We start from the raw sequence: 22049 nt of genomic DNA on the forward strand, positions 1-22049 counted from the left end.
AATAACATGTTTGTCTAAATTTGAGATTTATACACCACCATAGTGATGGTGACTTTGGTAGAATGTTCTGGCAAAGTCTGGGAGAAGGGAAAAGGGAGACCCATGTCCGAAATGAGCCCTCGCTCCAGTTTCTATTCCCATTTGGCTCGTCCCTGATGGCCTGGGGTCCTTGGTAGAGTCCCAGGCCTCTGTCTCAGATGCCCCTGGGCCCTGGTTGTGGAGGTGGCCCAGGCCTTGGGTTTGAGTCCCAAGCTGCCATCTCCCCTGTCTGGTGTGACCTTGGGCACACCTTCACCTCTGCACATCCACCTCCGTATCTACAAAGTAGAGATCAAAACGGCCCTTTGCACACAGAGGCACAAAACTTAGATAAGATGTAAAGCGATCCTAATATAACAAATGAAGAAAGCAGATGACAAGTCGTTAAACAAGATCTTATGGCGTTTCTTTAAAAGATGCACAGAAAACCATCTGGCAGGCTCCACAGCCAAACATTAATGGGATGGTGGTTAGGCTTTGGACCAACATTGCCTTTCTCCTTATCTGAGTTTTCTAATTTTTCTGTAATGAATATATAATAACCAAATGAGTAGTTTTAATTAAAAATGAGGCAGTGAGTCAGTGTTCATGAAAGCACTTTGTAAACTGTCAAATGTTCTATAAATTAGCTCTTGTTATGGTCCTTATAGTAATTATCATGGTTATTGCTAGTCGGCCGCGAGCTGGAATTCGTTTCTGCCCCTTGTCGCCTCCTTGGCCCGTGATGGGAGGGCCCACTCGATCGCCTTCCGCCAGGTCCTGCTGTGTCGTGCGGCGATCCCCACTGACTTCTCTCTGTCTTTGCTGCCACCACCCACGTGGGGACCAGCGTCATCTCTCGCCTGGAGCCCTGCAAAACCCCTCACGGGCTCTCGTTGTCCAAAAGGTCTTTGAGAAGGGAACTTTGTATCAAAACTCTCACTGGCTTCCCACTGACCTTGGCATCAAATCCACACTGCAGTTTGGCCTATGGCCCTGGTGGCCTGTCCCTTGCCTGTCCCTTTGGCCTCTCCTTGAGACACTCAGCCCATTGTCACCATGCCTCGGGCACGCTGCCTTTGAAAAGGCACCCTGAAAAGGGACTTAGGAAAGTGCCTACCGTAACTTAGATGGTTTCCGAACCTGTCTACTTGGTATTATTGACCCTTACACTTTTATATCTCTTAGCACGGAGTCTGCGCTCGTAGACCACATTGATATTTGCCCTTCCAGTATGGCAAAGGAGTGAAAAATGTTCATTCATGATTGGATTTTTTATTTTTATTTTTTGGTTTAACTTATACCAAGGCTGAAAACCCCAGCTTGCATGCAGACAGTGGGGACTTCATTTTTAAAAAGATTTTATTTATTTATTTATTTATTTATTTATTTATTTATTTATTTATTTGAGAGAGAGAGACAGAGAGAGCACAAGCAGGGGAAGCAGCAGGCAGAGGGAGAAGCAGGCTCCCCGCTGAGCAGAGAGCCCGATGTGGGACTCGATCCCAGGGCCCTGGGATAGTGACCTGAGCTAAAGACAGATGCTTAACCTGATGGAGCCATGCAGATGCCCCCAGCAGGGATTTTTTTTAATGCTTCCATTTTTTTCCTAATAAACTGTTGCAAGACTTAACAACAACAACAAAAAGAACCCCTTCCTACCTGTATGCTTTTGTCCTTGTCATCCTCCTTCCCTCGCCCCACACCTGCCATACTCTGTCCTTGGTTCTTGGCAATCCCCTTCTTGTCCTCGATGCCAGCTTAAATATCACTTCTTTAGGAGGCTGAGCACTCTACCTAAAGTCAGCCCCTCCCCCAATGCTTTTATTTTTAATTTTTTCAGTTGAAATTTTTATTGAGCTAATTGTAGATTGGCCTGCAGTTGTAAGAAGTAATACAGAGCGATCCTGTTACCGTCCGTCCAGGCTGCTCTAACATATACCACAGACTGGGGGGCTTAAGCAACAGACATTACTTCTCAGAGTGCTGGAGGCTGGAAGTCCAAGATCAAGGTGCTTCCAGATTCGGTTCTTGCTGAGGGTCTTCTTCCTGGCGTCTAGACAGCCACGTTGCGGTCTCCCATGGCCTTTCTTTCCTTGGACCTCCTGTGTCTTCCACTCCGTGTAAGGGCACCAATCCTATCCTGAAAGTTCCACCTGCAACACCTCATCTTCACCGGATCACCTCCCCAAGGCCCCACCTCCAAATACCATCACCGTGGGGGTTAGGATTTCAACGGCAGGATTTTGGAGGGCGGAAGCATTCAGCCCGTAACAGATCCCTTGTACAGTTTGCTCAGTTTCTCCCAACTGGTAACTTTTTGTAAAACTCTAGTAAAACATTGCAACCGGATTATTGACATCAATGCAACCTCCTGATCTTGTGGTCTTGTTCAGGTTTCCCCAGCTTTACAATGACTCCTGTGTGTGTGTGTGTGTGAGTGTGTGTGCAATTTTATCACCTGGGTGAGTTCACAATCACCGTGATGAGGACACTGGACAGTTCCAACACTACAAGTATCCCTTGCATTTGTCCTTTTATGGCCACACTCACCTCCCTCCTGCCTGTGTCCTCCATCCCTAAATCCTGGCAACCGCCAATCTATCCTCTACTTCTAAAATGTGGTTGTTTCAAAAATGGAATGTGAATGAAATCTTCTATGTAACCTGGGGTTGGCTTTGTCTGCTCAGCACAGTCGTCTGGAAAGTCACCCCGGTTGCTGTGTGCTCCATAGTTCCTTCCTTTTCACGGCTGTGTAGTGTTCTGTGGCTGGCACGCATTCACCATTGCCAATTCTCTTACCACGTCTCTTCTGCCCCCCAGCCCTGCCCCCAGCACTCAGGCACTCATCCTTCTCCAAAATCCTTTTGTGAGTGTGTTTTCTTATCTATCGTGCTTCTCCATCAACAGAACGTTAAGTCTAGGGTACCAGAGAGCCTGGACTGGGTGTGCCCTGCTCTGCCTCTCTCGAGCATAGTGCCTGGCCAATTCACAAAGTGTTGGATGAAGGTGTGCCCGAGCCCACAGTGACAGCAGATCTGGGACAAGTATGCAGTGGCTGCATAAGTGGTCAGGGAGTGACTGGGGGTGAACGTGACTTCTACAGAATTCATGTATCTCAAATAGGGGCTCGCTAGTAAAACTGCTTTGTAAGGGAAAGGTTATCCTTGAAAATCCTTTAAATCACCTTGAAACTGCTGGAGGTAGGATCCTTGGAAGCTCAAAAAGCGAGAATTTACTCCTTTGCTTTTCTGGACATTTGAATTGTGGGCTCCACAGCCACAGGAGAGTGGGGGGCAAGGCTGTTGAATGGAGATTATGCTGAGAGGGTCAGCAAAGAGATTTCATTCTCTTTTTGGAGGGGCCAAGAGGAGATGAATTTATGTAAATGTGTATGCAGTGTAGTGTGCATACACAGTGCGGCGTGGATAGGGTGTGACGTGCATATGCTGTAAGGTGCATAAGGGGTAACGTGCATACACAGTACGGCGTGGATAGGGTGTGATGTGCATACACTGTATGCGGCATAAGGGGTAACGTGCATACACAGTGCGGCGTGGATAGGGTGTGATGTGCATACACTGTATGCGGCATAAGGGGTAACGTGCATACACAGTGCGGCGTGGATAGGGTGCGATGTGCATACACTGTATGCGGCATAAGGGGTAACGTGCATACACAGTGCGGCGTGGATAGGGTGCGATGTGCATACACTGTATGCGGCATAAGGGGTAACGTGCATACACAGTGCGGCGTGGATAGGGTGCGATGTGCATACACTGTATGCGGCATAAGGGGTAACGTGCATACACAGTGCGGCGTGGATAGGGTGCGATGTGCATACACTGTATGCGGCATAAGGGGTAACGTGCATACACAGTGCGGCGTGGATAGGGTGTGATGTGCATACACTGTATGCGGCATAAGGGGTAACGTGCATACACAGTGCGGCGTGGATAGGGTGTGATGTGCATACACTGTATGCGGCATAAGGGGTAACGTGCATACACAGTGCGGCGTGGATAGGGTGTGATGTGCATACGCTGTAAGGTGCATAAGGGGTAACGTGCATACACAGTACGGCGTGGATAGGGTGTGACGTGCATACTCTGTAAGGTGCATAAGTGGTAGTGTGCATACACAGTGCGGCGTGGATAGGGTGTGATGTGCATACACTGTATGGTGCATAAGGGGTAACGTGCATACACAGTACGGCGTGGATAGGGTGTGACGTGCATACACTGTATGGTGCATAAGGGGTAACGTGCATACACAGTACGGCGTGGATAGGGTGTGATGTGCATACTCTGTAAGGTGCATAAGGGGTAACGTGCATACACAGTGCGGCGTGGATAGGGTGTGATGTGCATACACTGTATGGTGCATAAGGGGTAACGTGCATACACAGTGCGGGGTGGAATAGGGTGTGATGTGCATACGCTATAAGGTGTATTCACTGTAATGTGCAGACACCATAAGGTGTGTACCATGTAACCTGCCAGGCTTTCTCATGTCTTATGTGTTGTCTCTCTGCTCCTTTGTTCCAACTCAGGAGGCAACCTTTCCAAACAAGACTGGACCATCCAGTGGCCCACCACAGAGACGGGGAAGGAGAACAACCCTGTGTGCCCCCCGGAGCCCACCCCGTGGATCCGCACCCACCTCTCCCAGAGCCCCAGGGTCCAGACCAAGTGTGTCCAGCATTACTGTCACGCCAGCCCCTCTCCCGGGGCCCCCGTGTACACCCACGTGGACAGGCTCACCGTGGATGCCTACCCCGGTCTGTGCCCGCCACCGCCACTGGAGTCAGGCCACCGTTCCCTGCCCCCGTCGCCCCGGCAGCGGCATGCCGTCCGTACCCCGCCGCGCACCCCCAACATCGTCACCACCGTGACCCCACCTGGCACACCACCCATGAGGAGGAAGAACAAGCTGAAGCCTCCGGGGACCCCACCACCCTCCTCCCGGAAGCTGATCCACTTGATTCCAGGTTTCACGGCCCTGCATCGAAGCAAGTCCCACGAATTCCAGCTGGGTCACCGCGTGGATGAGGCCCACACGCCCAAGTAAGTGTGTTTGGTGGGTGCCCTGGGGCTGCTGAGCCCGGGGGCTGCCAGGGGCTGCTTCATGGCCCCAGGACCACCCTGGGTTAAGGGAGCCTCGAATGTACCTGTGTTTTCTTTCTTCAGTTGAATGAAAGGTAGCTTTTGACGGAGGGCCTGTGAGAAAATGAATAGCACTTTCCAGAAATGACCCTTTTTATGCGATGGATTATCTAAAGCAGGCAGGAGTTGGTAAACTATCGCCTAGGGGCCAAATCTGCATTTATTGCAACGCAATCAAGTTCATTCCCGTGTGCGTTGTCTGTGGCTGCTTTCCTGCCACACGGCTGGGTTGGGTCTGGCCCGCAAAGCCGAAAACATTTGCCATCTAGCCCTTGGACAGGGAGAGCTTGCTGGCTCCTGCCAGCTCTACCTTGGTGCTGCCCCTAGAAATGGGCTGTGAGCTGCAGACCTAACCTCACGTTTTCTAGTATCGCGTTAAAGAGGTGAAAAGAAACAAGTGGTATTTTTATAATATGTGTCATTTAACCCAATATGGCAAAATATTACCATTGTGACATAGAATCAGTATAAAATATTAACACTGAAACATTTTGCATTCTTTTTTCCGTATGAAGGCTTTGAAATCCAGTGTGTATGTTACACCGCGAGCTCATCTCCGTCCAGCCTCCCTGCGCTCTAAGTGCGCGATGGCCCCGTGCGGCAAGGGGCTGCTGTACTGGGCAGCATGTGGAGGGACATGCTAGTGCTTATAATGAAAAGGCATGGCCGGGTCTGCTTGGGGTTAGGGGTGGGACGGAGTGTGGGGAACCAGACTATCAGAGCAAAGGACTTCATACAGAAGCTTAGAGTGGGCCTGTAGGCACCCAGGGGGAACGTCATCAAAGTAGGGTGCAGTGTGTGCCTGGCTCTGGTTTGGGGGGGATCTTGCTGCCAGCAGAGGGTGACACGGTATCTGTAGCTACATACCAGACAGCGGAAGGGACGAGGAAGCTCTCTGCAGGACCCCTCAGAGGCTGACGGTCGCCTGGGTCCCTTGCATTCTTTTGAGGTTCGCGGTGTATTAAAAATGGAAGAAATGCTAAACAGGCTTCCAAAGTGGGTGCCATGTTTTTGATATGTACACTTGAACGAAATTGCCATTAAGGTGTAGAACATAAAATGATAATTTATAATCTCGCTAGGAGACACCAATAGGGAGTCTAAGTTTGGCGCCTGTTATGTGTCAGAGCCCTGGATCCTGGCTCTGAAATCCTGCAGCTAGGATGTGGAGGAGCAGTGGGGAGAGTTCCAGTGCATTTCCAGCACATGAAGGCCCATGTGGGGGGCTGAGGCCAGCCAGAGACAGCGTGTCTGACCCAGGCTCCTGTAGGAAACAAAGTGCAGAGGCCCTGGCTTCCTGTGACATTGCAAAGGCTCTCAGGGATTTTAAGACCCCACCCCCTAGCTGTACCCATTCACCTTTGACTTGGGAATTTATCCGGGGCTGGATCTCCATCCCAGGCAGGTATGTAGAGGGACTCAGGAGGCCTGCCCCAATCTCAGACCTTCTCCCTTCCTCCTGTCTCAAGCAATAGAGAGCCCATGTGGCTGTCATCTGTTACTTTTGCAACACGGTCCCAGGACCCTCTGGGACTCACACCTGACCCCTTCTGTTGCCGTCAGTCACCCCTTGGGAGGTTCAGAGTAGCACCTGCCTGCAAGGGTCTTCACTGTTCGAGCCAGAGTCTCGTGAGCTCTCATCACCATATGCAGGTGGATCTGAGACATTGCTTGTAAGCTGCATCCTGAGAGGAACTGAAAAAATATGTATGTCTTAGAATTGATGAAATGTGGTTTGTTCTCGGCTCTGGGCTAGTCAGTGGGCGTATAACGGGAAGCAAAGACGTAGCCTTGGTCTCGTGAAGTCTGACATTAATCAAATAACCATAAATATTATAAGATTGTGTCCAGTAATTACAAACAGTGTTAGAGGCTCTGAAGATGCAGTTCAGGGCACCAGCCGAGCTTGTGGCCAGATAGAGCTGATCGAGTTGAGCTGGCAGGGAGGTGAGTGGGGGAACTAGGGAGAGTCTGGTCACGGAGAGTTCCCAGAAGTGATGATTAGACTGACGGCCAAGGAGGGGTTAAGAGGGTGAAGGGGTGGAGGTGGAGGGCGTGGGAAGTACTCCAGCCGAGAGGTGGAAGGGGGCACGGTACATTAGAGGAATCGACAGAAGGTGACAGAAGGCCTCTGTGGCTAAGGGACCAAGGCAAGTGATGCTGGAGGAGACTCAAGAGTTAGGCAGGAGGCAGCACTCTTCACAGCAGCCCCGAAGTGGGAACAGCCCAAGTGCCCGTCGGCGGATGAATGGCTACGCGATGTGTCCCCTCTATCTGGTGGAATAATATGCAGCCGTCAAGAGGAATGAAATTCTGACACATGCTTCAAGTGGATGAGTCTCAAACGCAGGATGGCAAGTAGAGGAAGCCAGTCACAAAGGGCAGCTGTTGTATGAGTTCACTTACCTGGGTTACTGAGAGCACGCAAATTCACAGACAGAAAGTAGAAGGGCGGGGCCGGGGGCTGGTGGGGGGGAAATGGGGATTAGTGTTTACTGGGCACAGAGCTTCAGGTTCGGGAATGAAAAAGTCCTGGAGATGGATGGGGATGGTGGTTGTATAAAGTGCAAGTGTACTTAACACCGACACTGTTCCCTTAAAAATGGTTAAATGATAAACTTTGTTCTCTTTCTTTCTTCCTATCTATTAATCTATCTATCTATCTATCTATCTATCACAACAACAACAAAAAAAAGGAAAGCTAGGGGTTGGCCAACTTTTTCTGTAGACAATAGATAAATAAATGGACATCGCGATGATCCAGTAAAACTTTATTTGTAAAAAATTGGTGCCTGACTGGGTTTGGTGCCCTAGGCCGTAGTCTGCTCTGGCAGAAGCTGTGCTAGAGAGGGTGATTCTCCCTTCTAAGGCACTGGCAAGGTCTTCAAGGTGGAAGGCCTGATCATAAATGATGGCCACTCATGGTCTGAGGCTGTGGTTTCTCCCAACGGCACATCTCCCTCACCCCTCCCTGTGCTGACCCCCAGGAGTTGTAGAACTTGAAAGAAGGCTCTATGGACACATGAACTTTGCTCTATAAGGAAGGGGTGAAGTGAGAAAGGCTGACCTTTAGGTGCTTTCTCTAGCTCTATTGATATATAATATGTATATTTAAGGTGTGCAAAGTGATGATTTAACACACAGAGGTAGTGCAAAACGATTATCATACCACAATAAGGGTAGTTAACACCTCCAGCACCTCACAGAATCTTTGGGGGTGAGCATATTTAAGATTTATTCTCTTAGTAACTTTCAAGTATATAACACAGTGTTGTTAACTATAGTCACCAGGCTGTGCCCTAGATCCCAAAACTTATTCATCTTATAACTAGAAGTTTTCATCTTTTGACCAACAGTGCCCCATTTCCCTCAGCCCCCAACCCCTAGAAAACCCATTCTACTCTCTGCTTCTATGCTGGATGTTTTCAGATTCCCCATATAAGTGAGGTCACGCAGTATTCGTCTTTCTCTGTCTGACCGATTTGACTCAGCATAATGCCCTTCAAGGTCTAGCTGCATTGTTGCAAATGGCAAATTTCCTTCCTTTTCTGGCTGAGTAATATTCCACAGTGTGTGTACGTGTGTGTGTGTGTAACATTTTCTTTATCCATTCATCTGTCGACAGGCACTTAGGTTGCTTCCATGTGTTGGCTACTATGAATAATGCTGCAGTGAACAAGGGGGTGCAGATATCTCTTCAAGATGGCATTTTCATCCCCTTTGCATATATACCCAGAAGTAGAATGGCTGGATCATGGGGTAGTTCTATTTTAATTTTTTTGAGGAACCTCCGTACTGTTTTCCACAGTGGTTGCACCAATTTACATTCCCACCAATGGTGCATGAGGATTCCCTTTTTCCCACGTCCCTACCAGAAGTTATCATCTCTTGTCTTTTTGATAATAGCCATTCTAATGGGAGTGAGGTGATGTCTCATTGCGGTTTTGATTTGCGTGTCCCTGATGATAAGTGATGTTGAGCAGCTTTGCATGGATCTGTTGGCCATTTGTATGTCTTCTTTGGAAAAAATGTCTATTCAGGTTATCTGCCCATTTAAAAATCAGATGATGATGATGATTTTTTGCTATTGAGTTGGAAGAGTTTCTTACGTAATTTGGTTATTAATGCCTTATCAGATTTGTAATATTTTCTCCTGTTCTATAGGTTGCTTCTTCATTTTTTGATTTTTTTTTTTGTTTTCTAGTTTGATATCATTCCATCTGTTTAGTTTTGCTTCTGTTGCTCATACTTTTGGTATCATAACCAAAGAAGTCACCAAGGAGATTTTCCCCTATGGTTTCTTCTAGGAGTTATAGTTTCAGGGCTTAGGTTTAAGTCTTTAATTCATTTTGAGTTAATTTTTGTGAATGATATGAGATAGGGATCCAGTTCCACTCTTTTGCATGTGAATATTCAGTTTTCCCAATGCCATTTATTGAAGACATTATCCTTCCTCATTGAGTGTTCTTGGCTCCCCTGTCAATATTAGTTGACCATATATACTTGGGTTTATTTCTAGGTCTTTGATTCTTTTCCATCAGCCTGTGTGTCTATTTTTATGCCAGTACCACACTTTAAATGTGAGCCTTTCCCCAGACTCCCGAGGGATTTACTTTGTCTGGATAGGGTTGAATCACCTACTTTTTCAAGGCCTTCCAAATCAACTGGTCCACCGTCAACTGTTTTAGAAATTGTCTGTCAGGATTCAGGCCAAGTTCAGCTCTGCCCATCAGGGTTCTTCTGTCCAGTTTAGCAACTTCAACACTTCCTTGAAGAAGGTGCTTCTCCTGGCTCACCTCACAGGATGCTGAGATTCACGGCATGGAAGCAGCAGAGGCGTCAGGTTCTTGAATACGTGTGTGCTATTGAATCCGTGGTAATGACCCATTTGTGGATGATGACACCATTTTACTGGGCTGCAACCAGCATTAAGAAAATGAAATAGAATAGCCTAGGCTAGATATCGGGATGTATTGTATGTAGGGAGGCTAACTATTAGAGTTATTTTGTGAAACACACACACACACACACACACATATATTTATGTGTGTGTGTGTGTGTGTGTGTGTACACACACATATATTCTTACTCTGGGGCTCTTCTTTTTTTTAAGATTTTATTTATTTATTTGTCAGAGAGAGAGAGCACAAGCAGGGGGAGTGTCAGGAAGAGCAGGCAGAGGGAGAAGCAGGTTCCGTGCTGAACAAAGAGCCCCATGTGGGACTCAATCCCAGGACCCTGGAATCATGACCTGAGTTGAAGGCAGCTGCTTAACCAACTCACCCACCCAGGCGTCCCTCTGGGGGCTCTTTCTACTCTGGATGGCTTTGATGCTAGAATAAACCCCATCAGGGATTAGGTGAGAAGGTTTGAGAAGCCAGCCCTTTATCCTGAATTACTCAACTCATTCTGGTTTCGTCTGTCTCTTTCATGTCTGATTTCTTCTCTCGTTCAACTCTGTACCTCTGCTGGGCATGGTTCTTTGTTGCCAACTTGGCTGTCCTAAGTCTTCCTTTATTTGCCCTTAATGGATAAAGCGACTCGTTTCAATAGTCACAGGTCTTTCTGAACAGATCTGAGTCTTTCGAGACCATTGATTCTTGTGAGTTTTCAAGCCCCAACACCCTGGTAGGTTTCAGGTTGGAGGAAGGCTAGGTTTCAGACCCTTTACCCTCAGCATACCCATGGTGGTGTGTATCAGATGGTCTGCTTGGATTCCAAGCCTGTCCCCAGTAGTATACCATGGGCATTTCTAGGAAAAAACATGGCAAGAAAAGAAAATATTAGCCATAGCACATCTCTCACCTCCATTGGGAGCCTTGGTATGCTGGAAAATACCAGAACTACTATGACTGATCTTAGTCAAAACCATTTTTCCTGCCTAGTATTCATTCTCAAAGTCCTATTTACTTTCTTCTTTTCTTTTCCTTTTTTTTTTGCATTTGCGCTAAGTGTGTGGTTTTACTTAGATGGCATTACTAAAACGCACGCATATACACACATACATTCACGTGGGGAGAAAAGACTGTTTTTCCACACCGCCCCACCCGTTAAAGGTAACACGTGATTATTATAGAAATTGAGACAACACAGGAAATTGATGAAGAAAGTAGAAAGTATATGCTGGTCCTTTGTTTTCTATGTATGTATGTATATGTGTGTATATAGAATGTATATACACATAACATACATACCCAGAGTGTTTTTTCAACAGGGCTGAAATCATGCCCAGGGGAGCAAAATCAGTTCTTGGTGCAGGAAGGCAAAAAAAAAAAAAAACAACAAAAACCAAAAACAAACAAACAAAAAGACCCCCACCTGATATTACAATAGTTTGTAGCCCTCCAAAGAGCCACTTACATAAACAGATATATGGTATATTTGTAGTATTAAAATTTCATCGGGGGTTAGGGGTAACAATTAAAACAAAAATCCAAAACGTTTCCTTAGAGAGTCATACTGAAAAAAAGATTGAAAAACACTGACATGGCTCTGTGGATATAATCCTATAGATACAGTTAGACTTAGACATTGGGGGTTATCAAGAGTCTCCCCAGTGTCCTTATCAGTCTTTCCCCCTCCAACTTTGTGGCCACACTTACATGGATCAGTTGACACCGATTCCTTACCGTCAGCCATTTGGAAAATTCAGTCCATGCAATCTCAGGGATTTCGGTCACTTACCTTCAGTCCAGGGATCCCATGGCCAACGGTGTGGGAAAAAGGAAAAACCTAACAATTCTTACGTGAGTTAGGAGTTGTATGTCTGTCTGTCTGCCCATCCGTGATGCAAATGACTTGCTTTCTCTTGTGAGAGCATCTGGAAGGGTAAGTTGGATTTCTGAAAACCAATTCCATTTTTAAATGCCTGGGAGAAGTTCAGTGTTCAAGAGGAATTCCATTGTGAACCCCCTCCCTTTTTTGCAAATCTTTTTTAAGGTGATTTTCAATTACAATTTTGTTTTCATTACAGAAGTCATTTCTACATCAAAAACTAATGAAATACTGTATGGTGACTAACATAACATAATAAAAAAAGAGAAAGAATGAATTTTAAAAAAAAGAAGTCATTTCCAGACACATCTTTATTTTGAAAATACAGGCAATATAAAGTGTAAGCCATACAAGGCAAAGTCACCCTTCCTCTTGCCATAGAGAGACGCTAGAACTGCTGGAATCCTTTGCTGGGAATCCTTGCATAAACACACAGATTGTGTTTGTAGGTGCATGTACGATGTATTCAGTTTACTTTCTTCATGATCAGAACCATACTCTATACATTTACTAATGTGACTTGTTTTTGTCAGTCCTGCATAAATATAAATATTCCATTTGTGACCTTCTCGCACTTTATCCCTTTTAGAAATTCTTCTGTTTTCCCCAAAGCACATCTGGAAGGTGCCTTTGTGCATGCCTCTGCTCTCAGACCTCTGTGTTGTTTAGGTATGATACATTGCTCCCCTGCTGTGCTGGGGGAGTGCGTGAAAACCCTCAGGTGGCCAGTGAGCAAGGCAGCCAGGCTGGATGAGACCCACACTCATCCTCATTCTAGTTCCAGTGAATTCAGATTCTGTCCGTGGCCTGGGCTATATCATTTGTAGCTGGTATGAACAGGCTTTGCTCAACAGGCTACTTATGTACATAGGATTTCAGGAGGGATCTTTTTGTTTGTCTTAGAAAACTAATTACATGCAAACACTCAAACTCACTGACACATACCTATAGATCATTGTGCGGATTATTATAACAAACTCTAGTGGATTTGTAAGGGCACCAATGGAGTGATGAGTTTGTATATAACAGTATATTCATTTATTTTTTTTAATGTTTTTTTTTATTATATTATGTTAGTCACCATACAGTACATCCCTGGTTTTTGATGTAAAGTTCGATGATTCATTAGTTGCATATAGCACCCAGTGCACCATGCAATACGTGCCCTCCTTACTACCCATCATCAGCCTATCCCATTCCCCCACCCCCTCCCCTCTGAAGCCCTCAGTTTAATAGTATATTCATTTAAAAGGAAGGCTTCCGCCATGCTCATGCAAGGGGTCCTTTTAGGTCTAATTAAGCATTCAGACACACGAGATTAATATAGGTCACAGTTGGCATTAGGTTGACCTTGGAGGAAGCAGGGTAGCGCCTTGGGTGTCTTTTCTGTGGGTCCTCAGGGGCTACACTTCCTTGCCCCCACCTCCCAGTGGCAGTTCAGGAGCAAGGTGATGAGACCCACATTAAGGAGGTGTGAGAGCCATCCTGACTTAGGGGGCAGTCGCTCTTGTAACAGCTTCATCCACGTAGCTCCCAGGGGCCCTGCAGGGGACATGAGTAGTTTTAACAGTCATGCAGATCAAGGGTCCCCAAGGCTGTGGATCCCTTCTCAGGCATTTCAAGTTCACAGTGAAAACTCCCAGTCCACAGGCAATCTGCCACCCACAGGCAACGCAGTCTATTAAAACAGTTGACATTTCCACTGTAGGGGTATTCAGAGGATCAGACCCGGAGAATCAGCCCAAGGTCAAATTCCCATTTGCAGAAGACAAAAAGGTGGTGTTCACTCTTTTCCTTCGCTTCTCTTTAAAAATCTTGTAAGGTGGATTTGTCACCAATTCACACTGCATTTCTTATTTTGATTCAGTGAGGTCTTTAATAAGATCTGTTGTAATTTATATACTATATAATATGTGTATTATAATAATATAATTCATAAATATTTCCAGTAAAATCTATGCTTATCAATTTTTTAAAGTATTGTTACTACTTTGCATAAGAAGGTTTTATCCACAGCCCCAGCTTCCTGGCCAGCATTGACCGAATGCTCCCCTCTCCCACGTCCCAGGCCCACTTTCCTAGGTCTGGAGCAAGAATAGAGTCCTACCCTCACTGAGACCTCACACTCCCCCTCCAGCTGCTGAATCTGTCAGTTCTGTGAAGAGTCCAGGGAGACTCATTGAAAATAAGCCTGGCTTTCTAAATACCATCAAAACCATCTTCTTGTATTTGCCCCAGAGGCTTATAAAAACACCAATGAGGCATCGTTCATCACCACATTCCTACTGACATAGCAGCTCTGAAGTTCCACCATGAAAAATTAGCTCAGCAGTGTGCTTATTTTGTCAGAAATTACTGTGGTCGGGTGTGCTGTGAGCTGGGTAACACAGTATTTCGTCGGAAGTACCTTGTAATTTACAAGGAATAACGGAAGATATTATTCTGGTGAGATTCGATCTGATTATAGGTGGAGGAGTTTTACTTATTTGGCACCTGCCTCTGTCTCGTGTTCTATACACTTTCTTGGAGGATCCCCCGAAGGACCGAGCCCCATGGGGTCAGCCCTATGATGGCACAGCCCGCACCCCCACCCCATCCCCCATATCACATCTTTTATGGACTTTCCTTCCTTTCCCACCTCACCTCTCCACTTCATCCTACTTCCTGGGGTTACCTCCCGAATATACTGCTTGCACCCCCAAATTTTTCTGAGGGTCTGATTTTGGGGGAACCCGAACTAAAACAGGTAATCATTAATATTGTTGCATTAAGCTCGATACACAGCACATTTCCGCTAAAGGAAAGGGTTTGTTGATTGAATGATAGCTCTAATAATATGCACGATGGCCTCCCTATTGAACACTTACTGTATGCTGGTACTTTGCATGGTTTATTTTATTTAAACCCATTTTGCAAGTGAGGAAATAGGCTTTAAGAGGGAACATGCTTTGTCCAAGCTCATTCAGATGAATTAAGTACTAGAGTTGCTGCTCGTTCTCACCCAAAGTCCGCGGGGACACGGGAGGATGAGTGGGTAAGGCTTTGGACTCTGGAGCCAGCTGGCCTAGGTTTGCATCCTGACTTCCCCACTTCCCAGATGTGTAACTTTATTCAGGTTTCAGTTGTCTCAATGCAAAAGAAAAATGCAGATCCCCTGGTGAGTCACATTATCATGACCCCTTAGTTTCCTCTGATGAGGAAGTATCCCTGGGACATGCTCTATTTTATAGACCATCTCTCAATTTGGGTTTGTCCAATGTTTCTTTATGATTCAATTCAGGTTATACAATTTTAGCAGAGAGGTGATGGTATCCTCAGTGCCTTGGAGCAGGAAATGCATGTTACTTTGGCCAATTACTCGTATTGCTAATTACGATCATTTGGTGGGGGTTTGGTGTCTGCCCATTTCTGTACTGTACAGTTACTATTTTACCCATTGAGGTTAGTATGTATCTTACGGGGAGATACTTGGAAACCATGTAAATGTTTTTTTACTCCTCCAAATTCCACCACTGATTTTAACGTCCACTGATGATTCTTTCCTGAATCAAGTATTATCGTGATGGTTTCCAAATGGTCACTTCTCATTCCACCATTTCTTCCATATTCACTAGTCAGCTTTCTACTGAAAGGAAAAAAACTTCCCCTTTCTCTTTCTTTGTTTATATCCATGTGGTCTCATGGATTCTTATTTAATTCAGTAGGTTAGAGTCCTTACTGTCACTGTTTATTTTGATGGTCATTTGTTTTCCATGTGGCCAGCAAAAGCCCCTTCCAGCTGGTTCCTGCATCCTTTAGACATGTTCTTGTCTTTCTTAGAGCATTGCCTTATTTTCTGGCACTAGAAGATGTGGGAATCTCTATCAGAAGGCGGGTGTTCTCTCTTTTTTCATGTATAAGATACTGTTTGTAAAGAGCTTAGCGCCGTGCCTGGTGCAAAGTAAGTGTTGGCTCTTGTTAATATCATTGCTATTAGGATGGTGTGCTAGCCCTTGACAGAACCTCGGACCTCCTGGTCTTTTTCTAGTAGCAGTGGGCAGGCAGGCTCTGCCAGAACACAGCTGCCTGTCACAAAGGCGGGCAGTATCTCTTCTTTTCTGGTTCCCAGACCCTTACCTCACAGTAATATAATGCTCAGAGGTTGTCCCCTGCAGGGGTGTAATTTTCTGAGAAATTATAAAGTACATAGAAAAATGCAATGACTAATAGAATGGACCCTTTAGGTCCCACTACTCTGAATGAATGCATATGAACATTTTTTCCTGTTTGCTTTGCTATTTTTTCCCCAACAACAACAACAACAACAACAATTAACAGGTGAGGTTGAAGATCCCCCTGAAAACTCACCCCCAGTTCTGCTACTTCTTCCCAGAGGCAGCAACAAACCCATTTCAGAGCATGTCCTTCCTGGGTATGGATAGGTATTATTCTATAGACTTTAAACTTTTCTCATAACTGGTATGTAACTATGAATATATCACTGTTACTTGCTTTTCTTCACTCAGTGTTTTTGGAATCTATCCATGGTGATACACACATAGCTTCTAGTCACTTTCATCTGCTGTATAATATTCCACTGTATGGACATGCCATTGTTTACTGATTCCCCTTTTGATGGACATCTCGGTGGCTTCCATGCCTTCACTGTTGTAACTGGAGTTGCAGGAGGAATTTCTGTGTTTACTTGTGCACAGGTGCAAGAGTGCACCTTTTCTCTAAGAGGCAGCCTTCAAAGTGGAATTGCAGGGCCAATGTATTTATTTAATACATTAAAATGGTATTTGGGGGGAGGGAGGATCTCTTTGAGAATGCAGGGCTTTCAAGGATCAAAGGAAGGCTCAGGTACTAAGACTGGAGATGGAGCAGACATTTTGGTCCCAGTGGGTTTTTCTGGAGTCTATTAAATTAAATGTCTTAGAAGGCTGGTGTTGCCACCTGTTTGCCTTTTGCTCTTGACCATCAGATAAGTATTCAGAGCTGCACTGGCAAAGTGATGTCCTTCTCTCCTCACTACTTTCTCTTTATCCTAGATGGATGGCAAGACCAGGGGTTCTTCTAGAGAAGCTGCCCCAGAAGGCCCCCAGGCACAGTGGCTAAGGTCCAGCCTGCTGGGAGACCATTTGCACTGAGCTAATATTATTGTCTTTCTTATCCTTCTTTATCACTTTCATTATTATCATCTGGCTGGAATGTGCCAGGTTCTATTAAAAATAGATCCCAAATATGGCAGTCTAACCATGTGCCAAAGCTCCCTCCTGGGACTCTTCCTTGATCTGGTGCCCTGGTCAGGGTTGGGGGCTTATGTCAGCTCCCAGCTCCCCAATGGTGGCTCCCCATGGCTCAGCTTGCCTGATCGCCAGCTGCTTTCTACAGCTGTTTCCCATCTGTCTTATTCCCTAGAACGTCTTTGCCACCACTCAGCTTTGTGAGGGTCCTGCCAGTCTTTCTCAGTACTAGTTTCTTAATGAGAATTCAACGGACATTTTGTATGCATTTGTGGAATGAGTAGGTGTTGATAATAATATCAGCACCTGGGGCACCCGAGTGGCTCAGTTGGTTGAGTGTTCGACTCTTGATTTTGGTTCAGGTCATGATCTCCAGGTCCTGGGATCGAGCCCCACATTGGGCTCCACACTCAGCGGGGAGCCTGCTTGAGGATTCTCCCTCTCCTTCTGCTCCTATCACCACTCACACACTGATGTTCTTTCTTTAAAATAAATAAATACATCTTTAAAAATTATAATAATACCAGCATTGGTGATTTATTGAGTGCCCATGATGCCTCAGGCATTTTCTTGTTAATCCCCACAGCACCCCACATGATGTGGGTATTGTCATTATCCCCATATTATGCATGGAGAAACTGAGGCTCAGAGTGGGTGAAGAAATTGCTTAGGATCGCAGCCACTAAGTGGGAGCCAGAGTTCCGATGCAGCCCTGACTCCAAATCCCTTAACTGCTACACCCTACTGCTTCCTGGACAGTGTTGACTTCTGCCCGAGAGAGACGTGGGTTCGAATCCCTGGTGAGGATAGCCCTAGAGAAGGCCCAGCTTCCTACCTTGTATCTGTGCGTTTGTGGAGCAATCCGTTAGGGCCATGATTTGGACGCTCTGGGACTCCAAGCCCTGAGGCCACCAGGATGACTTTAGGAGGCATATGGGACAACTGGAAACCTTTCAAATGATGTCAGCATTTAAGTGCTATTCCAATAAAGTGTGGCTGACACATCAGATCCAGGATTCATTAGAAGTCGGTGCTTCCTACTCTGGAATTTTCCCCTTTGTGGAAATACAACCATAACCCCTTATTAGTTTTAAAAACTCTCAGGGTGAGATGAGGATGATGATGGAATTTGTTCACGTGGAACATGAATCCAACGAATAGTTGCCAGGCCCCTACTGTGGACCAGGCACTGGGGTAAGAATAGGGATATACGGAGATGAATGGGAGCAGATTCCCCTGGTCAGTGTTGGAGGAGAATAGAGGCAACGTAGTTTACACATTTGATCACTTTACATGTTTGAACAAGGGGGTGTTTATTTTCCCGGAGCAGAAAGGAACAATGCCAAGGCATGCAGAAGTGAGTAAGCGACATTTTAATGGGACCTCATGGGGATGTGTTTGAGTTGGCTGGGCACAGAGACGGGGGAGACATTTCAGTACCCGTTTTGACCTGGTTCAACTATGGTCAAATGGCCGAAGGGAGAGTTGGCGTATCTGGTAAGTCCAAGGCCGGCCATTCCCTGTCCAGTTCCAAGGGCAGGCGTTTTTTGCAGACCCCGGTACGAGTTCAGAATCCTTCTCAACACAACATTCTGGGAAAGTGGCTATCAGTCCATCAAAAGTGCAATGTTTGATGAATATCTGATTACCCGTCTTTTCCCAGAGCCCTTCATTCTATAGGTTAGGACAAATGGTTCTTCTCTTAATGGGGGAAATGACTTAGAATGTGAAACTAAGCTAGAGGTAAGAAAGAACTGGAGGGAGAGTGTCATCCTTCAGCTGGTAAACATATTTTTTAGCTACTATTTAGGGCACCCTGTGGTTTTATGGCGCTGTGATTATCTCATAGATGTACTTTCCCCCAAATCATCCAGAAGCATCATCCTCAGGCTTGTTGTTTATGCAAACCGCAGAATGCTTCACCACAAGTGAAACACTACAATTTGCATGGGGCTGGTATCTTGAATGCATAATTATAGTGATTGTTATTACCCCGATAAAAGGAAAAGCGTGAGAATGAGATTCGGGTGTGAGGTGCCCAGGCTTAAGCGCCCGTCTCGTGTACGGGACTCTGCAGGATTTCCTGCGAGACTTCATTCATCAAGTGGAATTTATGCTTCCTTTTTATCTATCCTTGTGGTAATCGTGTTGAGTTTTTTGCTTCTCCTGCTTTCCTCCCTTTGCTCTGCTCTGGCAGGCGCCAGCCTTCCGGGAGGGAATGTCACTTGGTTGCCAAATTAAATGCCCCAAATCCACTCACTCCAGAGGGTGGTTCCATTTCTGGAAAGAGAAGGCACTGCTCTCTATCTTGATATTTGACCTCGTTGATGGAATTTGAAACGAGTCTTTTAGCGTGATAAATGGGGAGACATACAAATTCCTTCTTGGGCCACCTTCTCCACCGTGCTTTGGCTGCTGGATGGCAACTTGAGGGCAGCTGCCCAGCACTTTGGTTTAAGATAAGGGGGGGGCCTGTCCGGGGGCATGATACCAGCATCACCTGGAGTGGTCGCACCGAAGCAGGCAATCAGTGGGACCTTCGAAAACCAAGGCAGAGGTCGGAAGCAAGGCTGGGGACAGCTGAGACCGCAGAAATGCATCCAGAATCTGGGGGCTACGATGGAGAAGCTTGTCAAGGCCAAGTGTACGGCCTCAGCATGCCAGTTGGAAGGTAGCCACGAAATAGTCATGACCACCCTATGAAATAGAGCTCTTCTGTGTTCCTTGTTGGGTCGGGGGCCAGTCCTTTGTCCACCCGAGAGTGAAATCTGGCCCCACCTGTAACTCTGTACTGCTATAAGCCAGATGGCAGGCTTTGATGATTGAGGTTTATTTCATTCATTCATTCCTTCGTTCATGCGTCATACATTTTTGCCTACATGGTGCCAAGTCCTGCAGGGATTCCCTGGTGAGCACATGAGCCCTGCTTTCCAGGAGGTTATGACTGAGCAGAGAAGAGCGATTAGTTAGCAGACCAAACAGTAATGTAATGTGTGTTGAGCAGGATGCAGGGGACCAGTGGGGCTACCTTGGAAGCAATGGTGGGATTTAGAGTTCGGGTCCCAACTTGGAATAATAGTCCATGTCCCACCTGTTAGTGAAGCTTTCCTCACTCCTCCCTCATGTTGCTCTGGGAACAATTCCCCAGGAGATACTTTGGGGCCTTTTTTGTTCTTTGGACAGGACTAACGCTTGGGCCTTCCTCTTTCTCTGTTCCTCTCAAAGAAATCCTGCTGCTATGTGGTCTCCCGATCTGGGCATCAACAACATGCATTAGTTGTATTCTCTTTAGTGGCGACATTGGGCTCTCTAGCACTGCAGCAGACCCCCCCTTACTCATTTGCTCATTCTTGCATTCTGCAAACTTATTTTTCAGGGCTTCTGGGGTATCAGAGCTGCAAAAAAACCAGCCTTCCTCTCACAGAGCTCAGGGTTTAGAGGAAACAGACTGGAAGGATCAATTTATTTATTATTCATTTTTTTTAAGTTTTTAATTAAATTCCAGTTAGTTAATACACAGTGTACTATTCGTGTCGGGTGTACAATGTCATGATTAATCACTTCCATGCATCACCGGGTGCTCATCAGGACAAGTGCCCTCCTTAATCCCCATGATCTATTTCCCCTATCCTGCCACCTGCCTCCCCTCTGGTAACCATTCATGTGTTTTCTATAGCTAAGAGTCTGTTTCTTGATTTGCCTCTCTCTTTTTCTCCCCTATGCTTGTTTGTTTTGTTTCTTAAGTCCCACCTATGAGTGAAATCATATGGCATTTTTCTTTCTCTGACTGATATATTTTGCTTGGCATTATTTCTCTAGATCCATCCATGTGGTTGCAAATGGCAAGATTTCCTTCTTTTTTATGGCTGAGTAATATTCCATTGTATACACATACCACATCTTCTTTATCCATCCATTCATCGGTCGATGGGTACCTGGGCTGTTTCCATAGTTTGGCCATTGTAGATAATGATGTTAAACAGCAGGGTGCGTGTATCCCTTTGAATTAGTATTTTGTATTCTTTGGGTAAATACCCAGTAGTGCAATTGCTGGATTGTAGTGTAATCCTAGTTTTAACTTTTTGAGGAAACTCCATACTGTTTTCCATAGTGGCTGCACCAATTTGCATTCCTGCCAACAGCACAAGAGGGTTCCCCTTTCTCCGCATCCTCACCAACGCCTGTTGTTCCCTGTGTTTTTGAGTTTAGCCACCCGTGCAGGTGTGAGGTGATATCTCATGTAGGTTTGATCGGCATTTCCCTGATGGTAAGTGATGTTGAGCATCTGTTCAAGTGCCTGGATGTCTTCTTTGAAAAAATCTCCAGTCGTGTCTTTTGCCCATTTTTGAATTGGATTCTTCATTTTTGGAGGGGTGCGTTGAGTTTCATAAGTTCTTTATGTTTTGGATACTAACCCTTTATCAGATCTGTCATTTGCAAATATCTTCTCCCATTCCAAAGGTTGCCTTTTGGTTTTGTTGATTGTTTCCTTTGCTGTGAAGAAGCATTTTACTTTGATGTAGCCCCAATCGTTTGTTCCTGTGTTTGTCTTCCTTGCCTCAGGAGACAGATTTAGAAAGAAGTTGCTACGGCCGATGTCAAAGAGGCTACTGCCTGTGTTCTCCTCTAAGACGCTTATGGTTTGGGCTCTCACGTTTAGGTCTTTAATCCATTTTGAATTTATTTCTGTGTGTGGTGTAAGGAAATGGTCCAGTTTCATTCTTTTGCGTGTGGCTGTCCAGTTTTCCCAACACCATTTGTTGAAGAGACTGTCTTTCCCCACTGGATATTCTTTCCTGCTTTGTCAAAGGTAAGCTGACCATACAGCTGTGGGTTAATTTCTGGGTTTTCTATTCTGTCCCATTGA

General features: G+C 45.8%; 1 protein-coding gene across 1 annotated transcript in view; it reads left to right on the forward strand.

The window, feature by feature from the left end:
• The window catches only part of KSR2 (kinase suppressor of ras 2), a 391016-nt gene that overhangs the window by 153148 nt on the left and 215819 nt on the right, over window positions 1-22049 (forward strand). The window contains exon 4 of the mRNA XM_040619875.1: window positions 4571-5084. Within this exon, the coding sequence (XP_040475809.1) occupies window positions 4571-5084 (514 nt within the window). The remainder of the gene's footprint in view (window positions 1-4570; window positions 5085-22049) is intronic.

This window comes from Ursus maritimus, unplaced genomic scaffold, assembly GCF_017311325.1.
Source record: "Ursus maritimus isolate PB19 unplaced genomic scaffold, ASM1731132v1 scaffold_33, whole genome shotgun sequence".
Classification (NCBI taxonomy): Eukaryota; Metazoa; Chordata; class Mammalia; order Carnivora; family Ursidae; genus Ursus; species Ursus maritimus.